Below are 26200 nucleotides of genomic sequence, written 5' to 3'. Positions count from 1 at the left end.
CCTGATCCTCTAGGTTTCTTTGCAACCACCGAACCTTCACCAGAATCCGCATAATTAGACACTAACCTTTTCCTCCCCAAATCGACTCCAATCCTTCCAACCATCACTTCTACTAGCCACTCCTTGTTGCTCTTTTGAAAAATAGTATTTCCTCCACCTCGCAACAGTCAATCCTTATACCGCACTCGAACCTCACCTACTCCAATGATGCATCTGAGGAAGGCGAACAATAATCAAGACATAGAAGCCTTGGTTCTAAAGTTGGAGCCACCTACAAACCGGAGCAAAATCTGAAGTTGAACTTGAAATCAATCAATTATCTTCTAACACCTGCCACTCAGAACCACCGCACAGACCGCTCTCTTCCTTCTTCCTAGCAGAATCTTCCGAAACACTACTCACCAATAGAGATTTAGATCAACCATCTTCCACAAGCATAGGACTGTTCGATACCAACACTTCTTTCTCCCAAACTTATACACCTACAAACCGGAGCAAAATCTGAAGTTGAACTTGAAATCAATCAATTATCTTCTAACACCTGCCACTCAGAACCACCGCACAGACCGCTCTCTTCTTTCTTCCTAGCAGAATCTTCCGAAACACTACTCACCAATAGAGATTTAGAGCAACCATCTTCCACAAGCTTAGGACTGTTCGATACCAACACTTCTTTCTCTCCAAACTTATACCTCGTTATAACCCAAATCCATTCCTCACAAGCTTCCCCTTCCTTACTACCACCCCTGTTCCATCTAAGCAAACTGTTGTAAGGCTTAATTATTACTTTATAGCTGCTGTTAGTAGGCTGTTGGACAGTTACAGTTACTTGTTTCTTTTTTCTTCTTTCTTTTTTCTTATTATTCTGTTTCTAGGATATGCCGCCAGGGGCATACATGTAATTTCTGATTCTTTTATGAAGTTAATATAAATAGAAAACTGGCGGCATCCAGTAGAGACTTTTTCCTCTCGACCATACCTCTCTCTCTCTCTCCCAATCCCCACGAATCACCACATGGTATCAGAGCAGGTTTTCTGGGTTGAAAAAGACCTACGATCCCTCCTGCCCTATTCTTAAAAAGTGTTTGGACGTGGCTGTTTCTGCAGAAACCCTAGCAGTTTCTGACGACAGTTTTTTTTTGGAAACCCTAGCAGTTTCTGGCGGCAGCTTTTGTGATTTCTTTTTCTTGGCTGTAATAGCAAGAAAACCCTAGTCGGAGAAGGGTGATGCTGGTGCAGACTCCTCTGTTCGATGCTGTGAAGTCAAGTTCAGATTAGCACCTTCATACAAGTGCTGAACAGGTGTGTTTTTTTGTTTCAGTTTGTCTCAGCCTTCTTTGGCCGATGGTGCGTAGGGCTCATGCCTTGATTATATAGTTATTTGTTTGGACGTTGGATGGTTAGAGTGTGTGAACTACAGTCAGACTGATTGTAATGTCTGTATTGGTGGTGCTGAACCGATTACCGGACTGGTTTATTGTTCTGTTTGGACGTTGTGTTGACTGAACCCCTTGTTCTCAACAGTATTCCCTTTGTTCTCAGCAGTATTTAATGTTCTTTTGCTCACATTCTAGGAGTAAACCCTGAGTTGCTCACATTCTGATTGTGGCGGCTGTGTTGTTGGGTGGTATTTGGACTGGTTTTCAGTAGTATTTGATGGCAAGTCATGAATTAACTTCATCGGGGGCTACACCAACCCGCAGCACAGCGGGTATGGGAGGTGAAAACATGGTTTTTCCAATGCCAATTACCCCTTTAAACGGTCTGAACTACCTGGAGTGGGCTAAGAGAGTAAAACTCTATGTAACGGCAAGGGGTAAAGCTAGTTACATCAATGGAAGGGTGAAAGAACCCAAGGGTGAGACGGCTGAACATGATAGGTGGGACCAAGAAAACAATATGGTGATGTCTTGGCTCCTCGCAGCCATGGAACCTGATGTGAAAAAGAATTTTATGTGGGTAGACACCGCTAGTGAGATCTGGGAACAGGCTAGAACTACCTATTCTGAGCAAAGGCATTACGCCAAGGTTTACCAGTTGCAAGCTGAATCCTCAACATGTAAACAGGGAAACCGTAGCTTGTCTTCATACTATTCAGCCCTTACCTCCATATGGAAGGAATTGGACCATTATCAGGCCATAGAGTGGAAGCACGATGATGATGCTAAGGCCTACAGGAAGCTGGTCTCTCAGCAACGTGTTTGCTTTCTTGTTGGGACTGAACCCTACATATGAACCGTTGAGGGTGCAGGTCCTAGGAAGCAAAGAGTTGCCTACGGTTCACGAGGTATACTCCCTTGTCCAAGCAGGCGGAATGTGATGGTTACAGCTGAGGGGGAGCAACAAGTTGCCTTGGCTGCAATAAATAATAGCTCCACGGGAGAGAAAAGTGACCCTAAGAAGGCGGATGATAAAGATAAGTTGTTTTGTACCCACTGTAGGCGTTCACGACATACACGTGACACTTGTTGGGACATCCACGGGAAACCCAAGTGGGCAGTAAAGAATCAAGAACAGGGTAAAGGTCATTTGAAGAAAATGAGCATAGCACATGTGGCAACCCAAGATACTCAAGTTGCCGGTATTACCCGGGACCACCCTAATAAGTCTAACCCCAAGGAGGATATAATGAATTCCTTCATAGAGCACCTGGAATCTTATGGTAGGGCCTTGCGGCAAATGGACAGTTCAGTCACTGGTACTCCCTCTACTTCATTTGCATCTACTTCAGGTAATATGGCTTCTACATTCCATGTCACTCCCACAGATTTCCCTTGGATCATTGACTCAGGGGCCTCCAACCACATGACCAGTAAGCCTAACTTATTCCAGTCTTATAGCCTTTTGTCAAGAAGGGATAGAGTGAGACTTGCAGATGGCTCTTTTTCTTCCATTGCAGACCAAGGATCAATATCCCTTCCCCATGGCCTTAACCTAAATTGTGTATTGCATGTCCCTTAGCTTCCCATAAACTTGCTTTCAATTAGTAGCATTACAAGCTCCTTGAATTGTAGTGTGACATTTTTTGCTGACTCATGTGTTTTTCAGGATCTAACTTCTAGGAGGACGATTGGTAGAGGAAGCCTAGTGGATGATCTCTACATTCTCAACAACAAAGCTGGTCTCTCAGTGTCATCCTCGGAGTCGCATAATCAGTCAAAGAGTCAAATTTTCTTGTGGCATAGTCGTTTAGGTCATGTTTCTTTCAAAATAATAAAATCTTTGTTTCCAGTTTTATTTAAGTCATGTTCAATGTCAGAGTTCATGTGTCAAACGTATCAGTTGAGCAAACAATGTAGAACAACTTTTCACTCAAGTAATAAAAGATCAAATGTTCCTTTTCATGTTGTGTATTCTGATGTATGGGGGCCTACCAATGTAATCTCTGAGGGCAGATATAAGTATTTTATTACATTGATCGATGATTACTCTCGCTATACATGGGTAATTCCTATGCGTAGCAGAGACGAAATTCCAAAGATAGTGAAAGACTTCCAGAGGATGGTGTTTACACTGTTCCGTGTTGAAATACAGATATTCCAATCTGATAATGTGAAGGAATACTTCCATGGGGAGCCCAATGAGTTCTTCATAGGAGCTCATGCGCCAGAACACCACAACAAAATGATGTTGCATAAAGGAAAAACAGACACCTTCTTGAGGTAGCCCGCGGGATGATGTTACACATGAATGTCCCAAAAAGGTTTTGGGTGGATGCTATACTTGCAGTTGTGTATGTCATCAACCGCATGCCCTCCAGAGTATTGAACTACATGGCCCCTCATCAGTTATTGTATCCTCAGTCTCCTTTATTTTCCATCCCCATGAGAGACTTTGGTTGTCGGGCCTTTGTCCATGATTTGTCTCCATCCCGAAGTTAGACCCTCGGTCCATTCCTTGTGTCTTTCTGGGGTACCCCTCCTCTCAAAAAGGGTATCGGTGCTTTGACCTAGTTAGTCGTAAATTTTTTGTGTCTATGGATGTGTCCTTCTTTGAGTCCGAGCCATTCTTCCCTCCTCCTCAGGGGGAGAGTCGTAGTGTCGAAGAGGAGAAGCAGGTTCAGGTATCTCTTCCTTCTATTCCGGACCTTACTCCCTTCCGTGTCTTCCAACGTACACGTCGAAGAGATCAGTGGAGCAGCCAAAGACTAAGCAACTAACATCATAGACTCCCAGGAGGTAAGTCCACCCCCTAACCCTACTCCTACTGTGGATACATTCCTATTGCCCAACGAAAGGGAGTCAAGTCCTGCACTACCAAACACCCCATTACCCACTTTGTCTCCTATGACCACATTTCCCCCTCGTACCGAGCCTTCCTATCGGCAGTTGATTGCATCCCTGTTCCCAAAAATGCTGCAGAAGCCTTAAAATGCCCTGAATGGGTAGATGCCATGAAGGAGGAGATTAATGCCCTCCACAAAAATCAGACTTGGGAATTGGTGGATCCTCCAAAGGGGAAAGACCCCGTGGGGTGCAAATGGGTGTTCACAATTAAGCACAAGGCAAATGGAACAGTTGAAAGGTACAAAGCAAGACTAGTGGCCAAAGGGTACACACAAGTATATGGGGTTGACTATGATGAGACTTTTGCCCTGGTGGCTAAGATGAACTCAATTAGGGTTCTCTTGTCCTTAGCTGCTAATCTTGACTGGGAATTGCATCAACTGGACATAAAGAATGCTTTCTTGAATGGTGACTTAGATGAAGAGGTATACATGGTTCAACCTCCTGGATTCTGTGCCAAAGGGAGTGAAAATAAGGTGTGCAAGCTACAAAAGTCTCTCTATGGCTTAAAACAGTCTCCCAGAGCCTGGTCCAGTAAGTTTCACATGGCAGTTCAAGAGATGGGATTCAAACAATGTCAGTCTGATCATACACTCTTTGTGAAAAGATGTCAGGAACGGGTTGCTGTATTGATAGTGTATGTAGACGATATCATCATTACATGAAGTTGGAGCTTAGAGATACAGAACTCGAAACAATTCCTTGCATCTAAATTTGAAGTGAAAGATCTAGGACTCCTAAAGTATTTCCTTGGGATTGAAGTTGCCCGCTCAGAAAAAGGTATCTTTGTCTCTCAAAGGAAATACAGCCTTGATCTATTACGGGATACAGGTAAATTAGGTGCAAGGCCAGCAGATACTCCTATGGATGTGGACCACAAGCTAGGTGACTGTGTTGGTGAACCTCTGAAAGATGTGAAGCAATTCCAAAAGTTAGTGGGAAAGTTGATTTATCTGTCCATGACCCGTCCAGACATTGCCTATTCCATTGGGGTCCTGAGCCAGTTTATGCACTCTCCTAAGAAGCCACACATGGAGGCAGCAGAGAGAGTCCTTAGATTCTTGAAGAAATATCCAGGAACAGGCCTAGTATTCAGTAAACACAATCACCTAAAGGTGGAAGTCTTTACAGATGCTGATTGGGCAGGAGTTGTGGATGATAGAAAGCCCACTAGTGGGTATTGCACATTTGTGGGAGGAAATCTGGTGACCTGGAAGAGCAAGAAGCAAAGTGTGGTAGCAGGTCAAGTGTTGAAGCTGAATATAGAGCTATGGCACATGGGGTGGCTGAAGTCCTTTGGCTAAAGAACCTTCTAGGGGAGCTTGGAGTTGTTGTTCATAGTCCTATGTCCCTTTATTGTGACAACAAGGCTGCAATAAACATCGCCAGCAACCCAGTCCTACATGAGAGGACCAAGCATATTGAGGTGGATAAACACTTCATAAGGGAGAAACTGGAAAAAAGGGAAATTTGCATCCCTTATGTCAACTCCAAGGAACAACTTGCTGATGTCCTTACAAAGGGGCTTCCGTGCTCACGGCACAATGAGTTATGTGACAAGCTGGGCATGATAGACATCTTCAACCCAACTTGAGGGGGAGTGTTGTAAGGCTTACTTAATTATTACTTTATAGCTACTGTTAGTAGGCTATTGGACAGTTACAGTTACTTGTTTCTTTCTTCTTCTTTCTTTTTTCTTATTATTCTGTTTCTAGGATATGCCGCCAGGGGCATACTTGTAATTTCTGATTCTTTTATGAAGTTAATATAAATAGAAAACTGGCGGCAGCCAGTAGAGACTTTTTCCTCTCAACCGTACCTCTCTCTTTCTCTCTCTCTCTCTCTCTCTCTCTCTCTCCCCCAATCCCCACGAATCACCACACAAACCATGCAAACTTTTTAAAAGAACCTTACACCTTCCCATTTACCCCTTACTTTTTACCACCAGCCTCTTCTTTTTAAAACCACTTATTCTTTCTTTTAAAGTTGACTCCACTCAAGCCCCTATCAAGCCCCAAACTCACAAGTGTCAATTCCCTTTCTTTTATCAAGACCAACCCAGTCAACCCCTGTATCTCTTTTATCTTTTCACCACTACCCTCTTTCTGACCCTCAAATTAAACTGCCCTTGATCTTCCCCTCTCACCCTCTTTAATACCCTTCATCCTTTCCTTCAATGGGTCTCTCAACTCTCTCCCACCCAACCCTTCAACTTTCTTGTTTTTGGCACTACTATTTGGCACACAACCTTCAAAATTAATCATCTCCATAATTCCAATGTTCAAAACTATCATTCTACCCTTTGCTCCTGATATCTCATCGTCTTCAACCATAGTTGTCAAGGCAACACCTAGGCGGGCGCCTAGGTGACTAGGCGGTTTTTCATGGTCGCCTCACCCAAACGCCCCAGGTTTTGCATACTAGGTGCCCACCCAGAGACTTAAACGGGAGCCTACATACATATATAAAACTTTTTTTTAATTTATTGTTTTGATATTTTATTGGTTGTATTCTTTTAAAATAAATCTGCTACATGGTATCATTTTATTAAGACAAGTATACAACTAATCTAATATCCGTTTCTTCATTCGATTGGAGAGGGAGGAGAACCGAACACTTCAAGCTCAAGCCCCAGCCCAACTCCATCGCACCTCAGCTCCAGCATTCTTCTTCTTCTTTTCCAGATTTCAGACATTTTTTTTCAAAAAAAACAGTCCGCAAGTCCTCCCTTTCTGTAGTCTGCACTCTTCTTTCTCTTTTCCAAATTTAAGTAAAAAAAACAGGGGCTCCGCCAGTCCTCCCTTTCTTTTTTTTTTCTTAAAAAACAGGGGCTCCGCCCCTATACTCTTCAGTCCTCCCTTTCTCCACTCATCATCATCATCATCATCATCACCATCTCCTCAGTCCTCCCTTTTCCAAATTTCCATTGCCTAGGCGTCACCTAGGCGCCTGGATGCCCCATGGTCACCTAGCTCGCCTAGTCGCCTTGAACTGTTCATGTTCCAACCTGCGTCCTTCGCTCCAAAGAGAAGCTTCAACAGAGGTTGCAAGCCATATGCTTTGGAGCATACCATCTGATAGCACATCCATCTTCCTTGGAATAGCTTCAGGCTCCAATCCCACCAATCTCACTGCTGCTGAATGAAGATCTTTAACAAATACGCCTGAAAGACAGCCTCCACAAGCTTTAGCTATTGCCTTAAAAGCTGAATGCAGCCACAGGTGAAAGGGCAACCCCAAAATCCTTATTGTGATGTCATCATTGAGAAGTAAATCCTTTGAGTTAGAACCTGGAGTCCAATGTGAGATTAAAATCTAGTCAAACTTAGTTTGGAGAGAAACAGATGTCATTTCTACCTCATCTTCCAAAATGTGAAGGAGTGCTTTTCTCTCACTGAAAGGAGTTAACATTAACAAACCTTTCAACTTCAAGAAACTGCCAACTGCCTCTCCGATTGCATACCAGTCTTCAATTCCTTCTTTTGCTGAAACCACTAAGTGATTCTCCCACCGATCTTTTCCTTCACTAATCACCAATTTGATCGCCCCCACATTACTCTAAAATGCAAACTTTCCATCATGCTTCTCACCATCTTTTAAACCAGACTCACCAGAAATTCCTTCCAAACTTTAGAATCCGAGAGATTTTTCTCCACGTTTGAAACGAACTCCTGTAAAAGTATGACAGTCCTCTTCCGATCTATATACCTATTACCTTCTCCCTTCAGGGAATTCCCACAGTGCTATTAACCTACCATTCAAGTTACTTTTTTCTGCAACATATCTTCTTTCAGAAAATTCTTTCACTGATTTCCACTCTCCTCCCTCTCTGGGATTGAAATGAATCCTCTACAAATCCTTTGAACCACCAGATAGCTTCCCCCACCAAAAACACCTCAGATGTCTTGTTCTCCCTGATATTCAACGCAAACTTTTCTTTGAAACTGAGCTCCTCAAAGAAGAATCTTCTAGCTTTGATTCCCCGAAACCTCTTCCAGCCCATCTCTTTGATTAGAAAGAGTTGATTTGGAGAAACAGAGTTTTCTTTAGTGACTTGGTCATTGCCAGCACCAACTCTACGATGAGAACCCAGTCCATCACTACGATTGCCTTATTACCACTTCCACATATGCCTTCAATTAACCACCCCGAGGTTTGATTTCCACAAAATTTTAATGCCGCTTACAGTTTGGTTTGTTAGTTAACTAAACCAGCCCAAAAAATTGGTGTGGCTTAAACCCACCTGGCTCGCCACAAGTCCCCACTAGAACTTCCTTAAGAGTTACTCCATCTCCCCTAACTCTAGTTTCCTTACACTGCAAGCTCTTCGATTTTTGAGCCACCACCTCAAAAAAGTACTAAAAACAACCTTTGAATCCTTATTGATAGTCTCCACAGCCTCATTAATTTTTGTCTTCTGTAAAGAGTCTTTCCCGTTCATGACTCTTTCAGTATCCTCTTTCGCGAGAACAGTCAATGCCCCCTCTGTCCTCCCTAGTTTCACGCCACATGTCCTCAAATTTTCCAGGTCATCACCATCATCTTCCTCTCAATCCCACCATAGCTGAAGCTCAATGGACAACAAGATCCATACTTGGACAAAAATACCGTCATGCACGATCTCCATTGCCCTAGAGACATGGTTAGCTCTATTGCCTACAATTTTTATCTAATCTACTCTCAAGCTTCTGTACTCCAAAGAGTTAAGACTTGCTTCAAGAAAATCTCCACAGAGGTCCCCCACCAATTTCAATACTTCCTCCATCTACATGTTTAATGGTAAACCAACTTCCCCTACTTCCAACAATTGGGTACCTGAGGTCTGGGTAGCATTTGATAATATGGATGCCACTTGTAAATTGCAAGGGAGTTGGGGACCCCAATCTGACTGAATTGTCATAATCCTTTCTTCTAATGGACAAGATAAAACACAACAACCTTTGTGTTTGCAAAGGTCTTTAGAATTAGATTACATTTGAAGGACTATGTGATGTAGGATCAGCTCAGTTCTAGTCCTTAGAGAATGTTGAATGGTCTTCTTGATCAGAGTTTTATGGCTGTCGATGGCTGTAATGGCTTCTTTAAGGAATAAGAGAGAAAATAGGGAGAGAAAGAAGAGAGAAAATACATAGAATCACTCACAGGGTGCCTAGAATCACTCTAGGGCATGAGAATCACTCACCATAGTTAGCATAAGCTGAAGAAACTCAATATAATTCATTACCTTTGTGTAAAACGCCCATACATATTTATACTCTAAATTCATAACAATCCTAGGAGTCAAACTGTTAGATTCATAATAGTTAGACCTGTTCATGGGCTGGGCTGGGCTTTGCCTCTTTATAAACAGAAAAATACTAGGCCCGAGCCCGAGCCCAAGCCCGACCCTATATAAAGCCCAAAGCCCGACTTTGATAGGTATTTTACAACATATTAATTATATATTATCAATAATATATTATATAGTATATAGTATTTTATACATTTAATATGTATAATACTTTTTTCTATTAATTTTATCATTATATAATATATATTATGTATTATTAACATATATATTATATTTTTGTTATATATTTAATATTATCGGGCCGGGCTTATTTGGGAAAGCCCGAGCCCAGCCCTAAAAATAGTCAGACCCGGTTTTTAGAGCCCAAGCCTGCAGGCTTAAAATTTTGTCCAAGCCCGATTTAGGACGGACCGGGCCGGGCCAGCCCGTCAGGCTACCCAGCCCATGAACAGATCTAATAATAGTCTTAGGAGTCAAACTGCTAAACTCAATAATCCTAGTAGGACTCAAACTAAGTTGTCATATCCTATTTCAATTCAAAGAAGACTCAATAACCTAATCCTACTTATGCAATGATTCTGAAATTTTAAACATAAACAAACTATAACTAGACAATCAAACCCTATTACTGGACCCTACAGAAAATTATAAAATGGCAAAAATACCCTTGGTGTTCAACTCAGTCCAAATCCCAAGTACCATCACTATGCCATATCAGGACCTGTTCTAAGGCCTTCTTCTTTCTAGAATAAGTCTTCAAGGGTGCTGATTGATTCCTATCACTATGATAGAAAATTCCTGATGTCCATCCAACCCTCTGGTTTTCTTTGAACCATGACGACCAACACCAATTCCCAAATATGTTATTCGAAGTCTATAAAGTGCCTTTGATGGTTGCAAAGCTACCTTCACCGCTTCCACAACATTTTGTTTTTCTTATTTCTTTATTACCATCCCATTGATCTTATTTTCTCAACTACCTTTGGTAACCAAGAAAAATCTGTAAGACTCCTACAAACCCAAACCACCCTAAATTCCTTCCACCTTCTGGTATACATATATTATGTGTTTTGTTTGCATCAAAGATTTCAAAGATGAGCAAGAACCTTATAATTTTGTTCTACTTTCTCTCAGCCCCATGCTTCCTAATACTCTTATTGATTTCATTCTTCCATTCCCTTCTCTGGTTGAGATGTATAGATCCCTCAATGAAGTTTTTTAGCTAGGCAACAGTCACCATTCAAGAGGATAAAAACTTTTTCTCTTACCTTCTGAGTTTCTATGCTATTGTCCTTATCTCCTCCAATGAAAAGGTTTTTGCTTCAATACCCAAATATTGCCTCCAATCTCTTGCTTAACGAAATCCTCGATCCATTTCCAAAAAAACTCGAGCTTCACAATATCCTCCAACAAAATGACTGTCTACCTAAGATGCAGTAAATTCTAGACAAAAGCTCTTTTCTTCTAAAAAAGATTCTAGAAGAAAACCCTTGGAATGAGAATCTAGGGAGAAATCTGAAAACACAAGGCTTACAATTGTATAAACCTAGTTGTTTGTATAAATTCCAATGCTAGTTGTTTTTATAAACCTAACCTGATATCTGCTTATACAAAGAAGCTTAGATAGTCATCTGCACCTTGGATCTATATTCGTCTAGAGATCCCTGGATTTTGCTTATGATCTTAAATGTTTCTAATTGATTCTATATATGCATTAATGTTTCTAATTAGTGATGAGTTCCACTATCATACCGAAAAGGCATGATACCTAATAAACTGATGACCAATCAACCAGTATCATAGAGAAGTGGTAATCAATTAACTGGTATTCATCAAAATTCACCCAGGGGTTCTTATTAGTCAAAGTTCATGTATCATACCATTCCAGCATCACAGAAATTTCTATTAGTGATAACCAAATAACAAAGTTGAGAAAAGAAGTATTAAAGAACCTGAACACTGCTGGACCATAATCTTTCCATTCAAAGTCTGTAACTGTGCCTGCAGAAAGACACCTTAGACCAGTCCTAGGAAACCGTACCCAGGTACTATAAGTAGATCTGAAGTCAATAGGTGAAAAATCCATTTTTGGTACTGTCATATATTTCCTCAGGAAATGCCTACATGAAATTCCATAGGTACATGTTAAAAGATGTTACCCAACAAAAATATCATATGCCATGGATATCATGGTTCCCAACACCAGAATCTCTAACAAGCAAAATACATCCCATTGCTTGTGTCAACTGTCAACAGTTCATACCATAAGAAACCCAGTGAAAAGTTGCAAGTTATTTGACAAACTCTTCTACAAATATTATGCCACATGGTTTGGAAAGGAACTGGAACCAAATTATAAATCATTGCAAATAACAATATAAACATAGATCCTTAAGAACACCAATCCCAAATTGCAAATAACAATAATATCCATAAAAAGATGCAGAAAACAAAATTTAAAATCAGGAAACTTCATTTTGCATTGAACAAAAAGGTAGATAGCTTTTTCTTAGTATAAAACCATGCTGCAAGCTAATGGAGTCAACAAATCAAGATTGACTTGGTATGCTTTCATCTTGGATGGCCATTACAGCAATGGATGACCCTAAACCTCTTTCCATGTTTCAGACAGTCCGTAAGCCACAGGAAGAGTCTAAAATCAAGTATCAACAACCCTACCAACAAGGAGTTAAATTTTTCCAAAGGTGTTTATCACTTTATCTCTGGATAAGGAACAAATCAAGGTGGATCCATCAAATAACATAAAGTCTCTTCTGCATCAGAACCAGGATTTCTTTTTTTTTTTCTTTTAACTTTTCTATATAAAGCAAAAAAAGGCAATAACTTGGTACTGGTTTAAAGACTTTACTCCATAAAATTAACAATACTCAATTTTCACATAATAAAGAATAACTACATAAATAATTCTCAATAAACAACAAAACAAGGTCTGCTTTCCTTCACCCTAGATAATCAATTCTGGAGCTTCCAATTATATGATTGGGACTCCAGGTTTGTTTTCCTTCCTTTCTCCATCCTCTACATCACAAACAATTACCCTAGCTAATGGTTCTACCTCTCCTATTTGTGGTGTTGGTATTGTTGATATTGCATCATTGTCTTTATCTTCAGTTCTATATGTGCCCAAATTTCCTTTTCAGCAAATTAGCCAAATCTCTCAATTGTTCTATACCCTTTTTCCCTATCTCTTGTGTTTTTCAGGATCTCAAGATGGAGATGAAAATTGGTGGAGGGCATGAAGCTAGTGGATTCTATTATCTTGATAGTGATAGATTGACAGTAGCTCTCCAATCTTCTCTCATACCTCTCCAGTGGCATTGCAAGCTTGGTCATCCATCTCTCAAGACACTTCAGTTACTTGTTCCGTCATTGTGTTGTCTTCCTTCATTGGAATGTGAGTCGTGCCAATATGGGAAACACCATCAGGTTTCTTTTAGTCCTAAGGTTGATAGTCACAATCTAAGTCCTTTTGCTTTAGTCCAATCTGATATTTAAGGTCCAAACAAAGTTGTGTCATACAATAGTGATTTCATTCAAAAGAGAAGAAGAGAAGAGAAGAGAAGAAAAAGAGAAGATGGAGATCGAAGGTTGTATTCTAGTGGTGCCAGACTTTGCATTCCAATATTAGGGCGACAACATAAGCAATAAAACAATAAATGGAAAAGACACAAGTGCCCTTGTGGCACATAACTAAGATTACATCACTCCCCCTCAAGTTGGGGCATAGATATCAATCATCCCCAACTTGTCACAAAGATTATAGTGCCGCATGGAGTTTAATACTTTGGTAAGGATGTCTGCAAGTTGTTCCTCAGAGCTGATGTAGTGAGTGCAAACTTCTCCTTTTTCCAACTTTTCCCTAGTGAAGTGTTTGTCTACCTCTATATGTTTAGTTCTATCATGGAGAACAGGATTGGCTGCAGTGTTGATGGCTGCCTTATTGTCACAGTAGAGTGGCATAGGATCACTAAAAGGAAAGCCCAATTCACCCAAGAGGTTATTTATCCATAGAAGTTTTTCCACACCATGAGACATGGCCCTGTATTCAGCTTTTGTACTCAATTTGGCCACCACACTTTGTTTTTTACTCCTCTAAGTAACAAGATTTCCCCAAACAAAGGCACAATAGCCAATAATGGATTTTCTGTCATCCACAGAACCAGCCCAATCTGCTACAGTGTAAACCTCAACTTTCATATGTCCATGTTTTTCAAATAAGAGTCCAGTCTCAGGGAATTTTTTTAAATATCTAAGAACTCTGTATGCTGCCTCCAAGTATGTCAGGTCTTGTCATAGATAGGTACAGAAGTCGGCCCACCAATCTTTGATACTGCTTCATATCTGCTATGGGCTCATCACAAAAATCCCCAAGTCTGTGGTTTACATCTATAGGAGTGTCAGCAGGTTTTGCTCCAAGCTTCCTTGTATCTTTCAAGAGATCTAAAATAAATTTCCTCTAGGAGATGAAGATACCCTTATTTGAGCAGGCAACTTCAATTCCAAGGAAATAACATAAGGGTCCCAAATCCTTCACCTCAAATTGAGTAGCCAAGAATCTCTTCAATCTTTTTATCTCTTAGTCCTAGTCACCGGTGATAATAATGTCATCGACATGCACAATTAAAGTTGTCATTCTTCCTTGTTCTCTCTTCACAAAGAGCATGTGATTAGATTGGCACTACTTAAAAACCATCTGTTGAACTACCTTGTGGAACCTATTGAGCAAGAGCAAGAGAAGAGAAGAGAAGAGAAGAGAGGAGAGAAGAGAGGGAGAGAGGGAGAGAGGAGAGGAGAGTTGAGAGGACTGAAAGCCCCTACAGAACACTGTAGGCGAGTGCATAAGTTATTATTTATACTAGTCTAGTCGTACAACATAAAGAAGGAGAAAATTACAACAATACCCTTGCGGTACTAAACCTGGGTACAACAACATCTGTCAACACTCCCCCTCAACCCCTCCAACCCCCCCGAGTGGTTTTAGGGGTGCCCATGCTGTTTGAGGCCTCCCCATACTGATACTTCTGCGGTTGAGTTGCAGCTTGCGTTCAAAAGCGCGAGCCAAATTCATAGCAGTAACCAAATTGGGGGGATTTTGCATCTTCACATCCACCCTCAAAGTTTCTGCTAACCCCGTGGTGAACATGTCGACCTGCTGGTCTGGTCGTACCGATAATGCTCTTGCAAGGAGGGTCTGAAACTAATGCTGATATTCAGCCACCATTCCCATCTGTTTGAGGTTGATTAGTTCGCCTAATGGGTTGCTTGTTAATGGGGTCCCAAATCTGAGAAGGCAGTAGGATTTGAATCGGGCCCAACTGAGCCCGGGTTCCTCCTGCTCTAATCTATAAAACCAAAGTTGTGCCTCCTCCGTCGTGTGGAATGCGACTAAGCTTACCTTGTCTTTGTCCTCTATCCATTGGTTGCGGAAGAACCACTCACATCTGTACAGCCATCCCAACGGATCTCCTGCACCGTTATAGGAAGGGAACTCCAGCTTGTTGTATTTGGGAACGATCGCGGCTCCCTGGGCGACAACCTGCCACTCGCCGGACGATTCTACCGTGTCTGGACAACAGCCGTTTGTGGTTGCAGCCCCTTCTAGATTCCTCTCCTTGCTAGAAAAATAGAGCTCCATCATGCGCCTTAATTCTCGAACGTCTTCCTTGATCTCGCGCACCTCCGTGCTGTTTTCCACGAGCCTGTGCTCTAGTTCATGAACCCTAGTCATCAACTGCTCAAGGTCACCCATGACGCCTTGCTCTGATACCAAATTGTTACAGGCCCACGAATAGGATCTCGTCACGGGTCGGTCCACGAGGAAAACCTCATGTTTTCCCTTGTTCCTCCCTTTTCTTGAGGAACCTATCTTGGCGCCTTAATGGTGATTTGTTCAAGAGATCACCAACTCTCCCCTACTCTGTCTTGACTGAGAATTTCGATGCCTTTATTGAATATTATTAGCTCCTTAAATAGGAGATTACAAGAGATAAGAGTCCTACTTTTAGGAAGACTCCCTACTAATCTATACTACTGAACAGATAAGATAAGAACACTGAATAGATAAAACTCCCTACTAATCCTACTACTGAAAACATATAGGATAAGAATGCTAAATAGATAAGATAGAAATGTATCTAGCTGGAATTAGATAAGATGAGAACTGAGAACACCCAATTACTGCTGCTGCCGATGTCGATACTTCTTCCCAATAAACGTGTCCACATCATTTTATCTGTACAAAAGGCATATTTAGGAAAACCTGTAGCTGAAGCTCCCCTGAATTCCTTGTGGACCAATAACCAGTACAGGTGGCTTATAATTTTCTAAGAATCTTTTCTTATGGTTCTCTATCTTCTTCATGTGTCACCAAGTTATAGAATCACGTCATGCCCCCTTTTTACCATGTTGACATGAAGGGACTATTTGAGACTGATTTCTTCTTCCCTACCATGAAGGATAAAGTTTATGGAGCACTCCAGATCCAGCGCATTTGGACTCAAAGTGATTTTCCCTTCAAGTCCAGTCATTTTGTGACACATCAACAATTGTTAAATTAGATAGAATCTTTAACTGGATGAATCAATTTACTTCTTAAAATACTTTTTAGTTAAAAAGGTTAGAAAGTGTAGAGAACACTGATGTGGATCCCACTGATGTGGTCCCCACTGTGTTCGTATGGCAGCATATTTTTGTTAGTTTATTTTTTGTTAGTTATGCCAGTATTAGTTGGTAGTTATTTCAGTTTGTTATTTCAGCTTTATTATTAGTTTATATTCCATGTAAGCAATAAGGGCAATTCAGCCCTTTTACAATTAGTCAACATATATAAATATTAAGAGTGGGTCGGCAGATCAATTGATCAACCCTCTCTCTCTTTTCAAAATCTCTTTGTTATGGGCTCGGGCGTAGGATCTCATCACAGGTCGGTCCACAAGGAAAAGCTCATGTTTTCCCTTGTTCCTCCCCTTCCTAGCTGAACCTATCTTGGCGTCCTAGAGGGCGATTTGTCCAAGAGATCACTGAACTCTCCTTTTACTCTCTTTCTTGACTGGAAATTTGATATCCTCATTCAATAATGGGGTCTCCTTAAATAGGAGATTACAAGAGTCCTAATCAAAGGGAGTCTCCTTGCTGAATAGGGAGACTTCCAGTTCTATCTTGCTAAGGATAAGATAAGCTAATCCTAATCTGATAAGCTACTAACAAGATAAGATAAGAGCAATAGAATAAGATAAGAACAATAAGATAAGAACAAGCAAGATGATCTAATCTAATCTAAATAAGGTTGCTGTTGTTGAACTGGGTAGGATGAGAATCATTGAATCACTGCTGCTGCTGGCGGTGGGTCAGGTGCCTGTTGATGTCGGTGGTGATGGTACATCTTCCCGAGGAATGCGTCCATAACATTACTCCCCTCCTGGACTACGAGCTTGTCCTCAAGCTCGAACTCTGGATATGTGGCGTGGAACTCTGCCAATGGGAGCCATGTGGCTACAGCCAATGGTAAATTACACCATTCTACCAAGACTTCAACAGCAGCACCAACAAAGAGCTTAGCTGACTGATGGGGAAGCTCAGTACTAGTATCATAAGGAAACAAGTTGCATAAGATGTTGTTCTGAGGTCCTTATTGAGAGCCATCAATCCCAACACATACAACATTCAACTTCAATAAGTATTCAAACCTCAGAGTAACCAGTTTTGTAGGCTTGGGATTTGAAACCTCATCATCATGTATATGAAGGATAATTTTAAGAGAATGAGATCGATAGATTCCTGATTGGTCAAGGTTCTCTTTTCCAGTAACCTTCTTTGGCCGCTTTCTCCTTCTTTGGCCCTCCTCTTCCTCATCAGGCGCATCATCCTCCAACTTATTCATTTTTGTATTTGTAGAAACACCATTGTCCTTAATTGCTTGCTGGTGGGCAAAGGCTTGAGCATCCTTCATGCTTCCTATAATTTCCAATTCAATACTCTCCCCAAATGCCTCCTTCTGAACCAGCAATTGTGAGTAAATCACATAGAGTGAAGGTGGTAGTAATTCTGCTAAATTATGTTGCTTTAATTTCTTTGTATGCAGAACCCCTAGATGGTGTTGGACAGGCAAGGATGCTTTCTTCAGAGATTTCGGGAGACTTGAAAGGAACTTCTTTCGGTGTGCAATGGTCTCCATAAGGCTTTTCTTGTGTTGCTCCAGTTTCTCATGAAGTTTGCAGAGTTCTTTTCACCGGAAAAGCTCAAAATTAAGCCGCTTTAGCATCAAGTCATGTGCATTGTCTTTTAATAGTACAGATCCTTTAATATCTTGAGGGGCTGAACTGAAAAACTCGTCCTCAGGCACAAGTTCAATATCTGGATACTTTGACTTGAAATCTTTGCGCACCTTTATGGCTTTCACAAAATGAATTTTCTCATACATCAAATTGTGGAGCTGCAATATAGTGAAATCTACTGGTGCCTTAGCACGTTCGTTTCTGCTTTAACACGATCCTCTTCTAGCAATATAGAACGATTTACCTTACCCCGATCATCTGTCCGTTGATTCCGAAAAAACTACTCGCATCGATACAGCCAGCCTAAGGGGTCTCCGTTGTCGTTGTACGACGGGAATTCCAGCCTGCTGTACTTGGGGATGACTGCGGCTACCGGGGCGACGACCTGCTGTTCGCCGGACGACTCCGTCAAGTCTGGTCAACGGCTGTTTGTGGTTACAACCCCTTCTGGATTCCTCTCCTTGTTAGAGAAATACGATTCCAGCAAGCGTCGCAGCTCCCGGACATCGTCTTTGACCTCACGAACCTCCATGCTGGTTTCCACGAGCCTATGCTCCAATTCGTGGACCTTGAATGATAGCTGCTCCAGATCTCCCACGACGGTTGGCTCTGATACCAAGTTGTTATGGGCCCGGGCGTAGGATCTCGTCACGGGTCGGTCCACAGGGAAAAGCTCCTGTTTTCCCTTGTTCCTCCCCTTCCTAGCTGAACCTATCTTGGCGTCCTAGAGGGCGATTTGTCCAAGAGATCACTGAACTCTCCTTTTACTCTCTTTCTTGACTGGAAATTTGATATCCTCATTCAATAATGGGGTCTCCTTAAATAGGAGATTACAAGAGTCCTAATCAAAGGGAGTCTCCTTGCTGAATAGGGAGACTTCCAGTTCTATCTTGCTAAGGATAAGATAAGCTAATCCTAATCTGATAAGCTATTAACAAGATAAGATAAGAGCAATAGAATAAGATAAGAACAATAAGATAAGAACAAGCAAGATGATCTAATCTAATCTAGATAAAGCTGTTGTTGCCGAACTGGGTAGGATGAGAATCATTGAATCACTGTTGCTGCTGGCGGTGGGTCAGGTGCCTGTTGCTGTCGGTGGCGACGGTACGTCTTCCCGAGGAATGCGTCCATAACACTCTTCATGTGCTTCTCTTTTCTCCCTCTCTTCTTCTTCTCTTCTGAAATTTCTTCTTTCTTTTCTTTTAATTCAAGACTGATTGTAGTCTCGATCGACTACTAAAAGCAAAAGCCATCAGAAGAAAGGCCTGCTTGAATCTTTCTTTTGCTATCCCCTTCACTTCCAAAACCTTTCCACCTCCACATTCCACCCTACCCTCAAACTGTATTCAACAATTAAACTCAGTGACGAACCAGCAAGTAGTGGCGAGAAAAACACTCCAACCCGGGAAGGCAACACCTGTGCCTTATTCTCAGGTCCAGCTGGGCATAGTGACGTGGCATCTAGAGAATTATTAGCTGCTGTATTTGGGCTTGAGAAAGCTAAGGAATTGGGCCTGGAAAGGCTAATTATTGAAGGTGATTCCATAACAGTTGTGGACTGGTCAAGGAAAGGGGAAGGGAGTCTCTTGGCACCTAAGAAATGGCCTTAGGAGATTCAAAAGGCTCTCCAGGGATATGCTGATTCAAATTAAATGGGTTAGAAGATAGCCAACACTTTGGCTAAACAAGGGGTACAAAGACAGTCTATGTTTTGGGCCTATATGTAATATGTGGAAGTTTGGACATCTGGTATCCTCTTTGTTTCCTTCACAACTTCTGGTTGTACTGCTTTTTATAATTCTAAAGACATTGATTTTCTGAGTTATTGATCAAAAAAAAAACCCTCCAACCCCTGCTAAAAAGCTGCTCTGCTTTTTGTCAAAGTATTGGTAATGGTGGATGGTGATAGCTGATAGTTATCTAACAGTGAACAATGGGAGACCTTCATTAGAGGCCAGTGTTCAAATGTCAAGGGGCAAACAGCAAGAAAGCAAAAAAGCCTCCAGTCCCTTGGCAAACAACTATATACTCTCCATCCTAGCCTTCAAATAACTGTGAATTCATCTGTAGCTGATTTAATCTCAGCAGTTGATAACCTTGTGCATATTTTCTTCAATTGAATTCTGCACATTTTACAAGTTTTGCTTCTTCTACCATTCCCCTTCTTCAATAAATACAAATTCTACTAATAATCACTCCCATGTTAAAGATAGATCTAGCTGCCCCACCTATACCAAGAACATCTTTCTGGATATCAATGGACCCATTATCTAAATCGATATGATCAGTGGAGCTAAATGTGAAGCAAGTGATGTCTTTTAATCAGGTGAAGCACCACCTGCCATCCTAAGCAGAGATGTCACTCAGGTGGTGAGACGTAGATTGGCAAGCTAACCCTCTAATACACAAAATTTTAAAAACTGAATTAGAAAAATGAAAACCGAAACCGAATTAGAAAAATGAAAACCGAAATTTTCAGTTCGGTTTTCGGTTAAAACCGAATTTCAAACATATATACTATATTATTTATTATATTATATTATATATATATATATCATAACATATAATATATAAATTGATTATAATATATATTATGTATCAAATTTTATTATATTATATATTAATATATATAAATATATCATATATTAAATATAATGTGTTATATATTATATATTACATGCTATATAGCAAAGTTCAGTTAATTCAGTTTTATTGGTTAACCAAATTTCTAATTCTAAAAACCAAAACCAAAACCAAAATATTTAAAAACTGAAAAACCAAACCAAATTAACCAAAAACCAAAAAACCAAACCAAAAAAATGAAACCGAAATTTTCAGTTTGGTTTTTCAGTTTTAGCCGAATAATGCTCACCCCTGGGAACTATTTATGCAGTAGGGGTGGAACAAACTAACACAAGACAGAAAGAGAGAGGAGAAAGGGTAGAGAAAGAAAAAAGAGAGAGAAATTCCAAGGAATCACTCCGAGGGGTCCTAGAATCACTCTAGGGTTTGTAGGAATCACTCCATACAGCAAGAGAGCTCTTAAGAAATCTCCATTCATTCATTACCCTCAAAAGGAATAGAATACATCTATTTATAGAGTGACTTGCCCGGAACACTGTTCACCATAATTACAAAAAGTGCCACTCCTTGTCTTGTGCATCAAGAAACACAATAACTTTCTATCTACTAATGCAAATAAACTGAAAATTGAAAGACAAGCACTACTAAGCTATAGGAACAAGATGTTATAGCCCAAGTCCACATTGGGATGGTCCAAATGACGAAAATACCCATGACCAGATCCAAGTCCCAAGAGTCTTCTCCATGCCAAATCAGAACCTGTTTGTTGGCCTTCTTACGAGATAGGTCTTATAATGCATGGACCGATCCCCATCAACTATGGTCTACATTTGAGGCATGGTGTTCATTCCCTTCTTATGCTCTGCAAATGGGGTTCACCACCAAACCCCATGAAGATGACTTCTACAATAAAGAGCCTTAGCCAAGCGGTGTAGATCTCTTTGATCAAATATGGTCCTGAACTGTTAAAAACTTGTAAATGTAACTAAGGTAGAAGTGGCTGCTGGTGTTACCAATTCTATGAACTTCAGTGAACTTTTGGGAGGACGCCAATGAGGACAGAGCACTGGTGATGGAGGTATCAGAGTTTACACGCTTTATTTGATGTTGTTTTCAGGAAAAATATATATAAAAAAAAAAAAAAAGATGGTGTAAGTAAGGACCAACTGGTTAAAGGTTTTGATGACATGAGCTAAGCTTGAAGTGTCATTAAATAGGTGAACTCGAACGAAAATTGCACCCAAACACACTGGATCCAGAGTGGAAGACATACCTGTGTTGTTATTCCTTGGAGTAGTGGATTTCTTGACAAAAAGAGCATGTGATGACAGGTGACAGGTCAAATTTGGTCTACCTCAGAATATAAGAACTTCCCATGTGCCCCGAAGATGCTTAGGGTCTACCAATTACTTTTATTTTCAAAGATGAAAGGGCCATTACTTGGTATAATGGTAAAATCTCGGGCTGTCAAGTGTAAGAACATGGGTTCAAGTATGACAGTGGCCACTTTGTGACAAAAATGCCAAAGGTTAGGACCATATCCAGTCTACCTCTCCGAAGACACCAGATAGTTGGGACCAACATTGGGCAGGGCAATGGCTTTTTTATCTTGTAGTGGCATGATGTATCCTTAGGGATCAGGTCTAAGATATCCACAGGTCAGGTTTGGCATGGATTTGATTCAACCCAAACCCAAACCAGAAATGGGACTACCAAACCCAACCCTTTCAACAAATAGTACAACTATTCTTAGATAAGGTATATTTAGTTATTTACAAGTCTTCGATGTCATTTTGTTAATGGGATGGGTTTGATAGTGAGCCACAGTCAACTTGAACCAACCTGAAACTCAATTAAGGCTTACCTAAACCTGATCTGATGGGATCAGACCAACACAGATTTATCACTTAACCCAACCCACTGACATCCCTATTCAGGTCCATGCTCTCCACTTCACCTGTATTGACAGTTTATAGGAATAAAATTTGGGTTGGTAGTGATGGGTGTGTTGTAGGAGAGTCTTCCCAATGAGTAAGGCCCTGTAAAGCCCATCTTTATCATTTCCTGGTTTTGGGAGTAGAGTGGGTAATAGAGGTTTTCTTTTCTGATATGAAGCTCCTTTGTCCCTAGGATTTTTTTTTTTTTTCTAATAGGGTCTGCATCTAGCTTCTCCAGTCACAATTGCCAGCCTTGGCTTCCACATTCTCAAAGAACTGTAAAGCTGAATTCTGATAGGTGCTCAATCGGTCATCCAAGGCCATAAGCGTAAATGGGACATTCAGAGGGCACAGTATGGGATCATCATTTTTTTTGACTGAGGACCTATTGGGGAGGGGAGGAATCCTCTAACTCATATACATTCCTTTCTACTGCATACCATATATATCTTCATGCCTGCACTAATTCTGCTTATCCAAAATCGTTCTTATCTGTTCCTCCAGAAACCATGCTTCTTGTTCACCAACTTCTGTGCTTCAAAATTGTTCATTAGACATTGTATGATAAGCATAGCATGAACAACTTTCTCAAGGAAATCAGCCAGATATGTAACACCAGAGTCAATGTGGTCTCACGCTTTACTAATCATTAATCTTGAAGGCACAGGCCATATGGGCAAACCTATTGAATCAAGCATACTATCCCAACTTGTTATCAATTAAATACTTCACCCATCCATCTACAGGAAATTAACCACTTCTCAGGGAAAGCAGCCAGATATGCAGCACCAGAAGTCAATAGGGTCTCATGTTTTACTAATCATTTATCTTTAAGGAAGGAGCGTGGTGGACAAGCCTATTGAACCAAACATACTACACCAACTTCTTGTCACCAATTAACCACTTCGTGCCTCCATCTATAATGGTAAAAGTAATAAAATACTAGCATCTGAAATAAAAAAGACTTCAAAGTAACAAAGCAGTAGAGGTCACATTGTTCATGGAATTCTGTACATAATGCCTGCTGATTCATGAAGTAAGATTATGGTTATAATCTAAGATTATGTTTACCATCTTCATATTGTGATGACTCTTCATATGATAGCCAACTACCATAGAATTTTGTTTTAACCTAGCGTTCCCCCTTATCATGGAAAATCAAGAACTGGAAAACATGGCTTATAGGTTTCATGTCTCCATAACTATTCTTCATTAGATAAAAAGGAAGAAAAGGCATTACATTACTATCTTATTCAGAAAACAAAGGTAAAGATCTATCTCACGGGCATATTATCAAATAGCCTAAGTTCAAGTAAAGAGATTTTTTTCACAATCACTTTAACTCATACAAATCATTGATGGTAAGATGTTATCTAATATGTTATTTGTACCTTATTCCTTCATCGTTTATGTCTATTTGCAGGAGTCTCATCGAAAAATCACACGTCTTTTTCTTTGCCGGTTAAAATGTCGGATTCTTAATCTACAGTTCTACACTGATAGGCACCAAGAATAACAACAATAATAATATATAGTAGTAGTTGTTGAGAATGAAACTGCCTGAGGCAAAACAAAAATAAGCTGAAAGAAAAAAAAAAAAAAAAAGTTTGTTCCTTTCGTTGTACTTTTATAGAATTTAAAGAGACGCCCATCAGAAGTTTTGCTTTGTTTTGTTGGGGGCGGGCCGGCGGGGGCAGATGAAAATTTCTATTTATTTGAATACATATTTCCTAACTATGAAAAACACATTGTGTCTTTCGCTTTATCCACGTCATAAAAAAAAAACAAGGGTATTTATTTTTCAATCAAACAGGACATTTCTGACAATAGTATTGCCACACGAATTGATTCAGCCAAAATATAATTTCCAGAATGAGAAAGCTGCAAATTCCTGCAATTCTGAACAAAATCCTACTTGGGTATCGATCTGAAGATTCCCGACATCAAGGGAAAAACAAAATAGAGCAACTTTGCATCTCCATAAAAATGAGCAATGGACTTCAACTTTAAATCAAATGTCAGACCGTAAATGTAGATAGAGAAGAAAAGCAGAACCCATTAAAGATCATAAATTTGTCAGGACTAGCTACCTGTAATCGGCCTTGAAATTGCGAAAATGTTAGACTGTTGAAAGAGAACCAAAATGGTTTTTTCCTGGGTTTTCTTTCCGTGTTTCTAGGTTGAGGATCAATAAAAGCTTAAAGCTCGCAAGGGTGAAGGGGTCATTGTAACCGCTGTACAAATGCTTTTCGCGCCAAATATAATTCATAGTTGGTGTATTTTGGCCTTTTGGGTCTTCGAACAAACTCCTCCTCAGCTTTTTTAGAGAGAGAGAGAGAGAGAGGGAGTAAAGATATCAACGAGGCAACGACCGCGGAATTCTTGAAAAACGACGGGAATCAGGACATCCTTGTTCAGTTATTCTATTCTTTTATAATTTAACCATTTTACCCTTTTTGTTCCTCTCTCGTCGCATCCTTTCTCGAATTCACATCTCCACACAGAACGCGCCCTAAAAACGCCCCACATGCACATCTCAGCGTGCATTCAGAACATCTAACGCGAGAAGAAACCAATAATCCGATAATTGTGTTGCGATAATTGGTCATCTCTAATAGATAGATTAGAAACATAACTAAATTTGGATCCGATTAGAAAATCTAATATCTGAATTTGGATCCGATTAGAAAATCTAATATCTGAATTTGATTTGATATTCAACGGATATTGAAAATTAATATTTGAATTTAATTAAATATTTAAATATTCAATTTAAATTTGACGAATTAATTATTTTAGATAATAAATAAATATTTATTTAATAAAGTATATAAATATATAAATTATTTATATAATTTAATTATTATATATACTATATAAAATATAAAATATTTTATATATTATATATAAGAACTAAGTAATTAGTCAAATTTAAATATTTATCCAATCGAATCAGGTCATATTCGAATTCGAATCTGATTAACTATTCAATATAAATAGGATATCCAAATTCGACTGATTAAACATTCAAATTATCTGAATTTGATTCAATTATGTCGATTCTCAAATTCAAAATTAGATTTATCGACATGCTACATAGGATTGCAATCGAATCGAGCTCTAGTATAATAGTTTGTGCTCAAATTCGATTAGGCTCAATTCGAGTTCGATTCTAATTGAGCTCGAGTCGAATTTGAACCTTGGGGTAAGCTCGATTAGTTATTTGAGATCAAGCTTGACCAATAAAAAGTTTGGTTTGAAAAGTTCGCCAGCTTAGCTTGATTAACACATACATACATACATACATACATACATACACAAAAAGTATACAAAAAAGTACGGATTTGCCCAATGCAGATTTCTGACTTACACTACAAGGCTATAAACATTCAAATGGACCGATACCCACACTTTATGCACCCATGCCCGCCCGTGAATTGACATCAATTTCAAGCTGGCACCTACCCCGACCGTACATTGAACCTACAAATTCTAACACTAGGGGTATCGGTCATTCTCCCAAAAATATAAACTATATGTTATAAAAAATATCATATATTATATTATAAAGAATATTATAAAATATATTTTATATTTTATACATAGAAATATATATTTATGTTCTATTGATATAAGAATATACTATATATTATAAAAAATAATATATATATATATATATATATATATATTGATGAGGGGTAATTTGGCACGACCTAGTAAGCAAAGGTCACGTGGACGTGATTTGCTAGTAGGATAACAACTCATCAAGAGGAGCCTAGTCAGCAGATTTCAGAGCTCGGCTGTTCG

General features: G+C 39.9%; 1 protein-coding gene and 1 pseudogene across 4 annotated transcripts in view; both read right to left on the bottom strand.

The window, feature by feature from the left end:
- Positions 1-24823, bottom strand: part of PIPK10 (phosphatidylinositol phosphate kinase 10) — a 71741-nt gene extending 46918 nt beyond the window's left edge. The window contains exons 1-2 of one of the 4 annotated variants that reach the window (XM_088953058.1): positions 24484-24823; positions 11529-11696 (exon numbers count right to left, since the gene is read on the bottom strand). In XM_088953058.1, coding sequence (XP_088809184.1) covers positions 11529-11677 — 149 coding nt within the window. In that variant the 5' untranslated portion in view covers positions 11678-11696; positions 24484-24823. Of the gene's footprint in view, positions 1-11528; positions 11697-23784 lie in introns of all 4 variants that reach the window. The other 3 variants (XM_088953059.1, XM_088953056.1, XM_088953055.1) reach the window with 3 other exon arrangements.
- LOC148845792 (THO complex subunit 5B-like) lies at positions 11748-22717 on the bottom strand (annotated as a pseudogene).
- Positions 24824-26200: the final 1377 nt, after the last annotated feature.

The sequence above is a fragment of the Nelumbo lutea genome, chromosome 7 (genome assembly GCF_056320005.1).
Source record: "Nelumbo lutea isolate HS-2025 chromosome 7, American lotus-T2T, whole genome shotgun sequence".
Lineage (NCBI taxonomy): Eukaryota > Viridiplantae > Streptophyta > Magnoliopsida > Proteales > Nelumbonaceae > Nelumbo > Nelumbo lutea.
The sequence above is the reverse complement of the archived record's forward strand: the minus strand, read 5'-3'. Positions and strand labels throughout refer to the sequence as shown.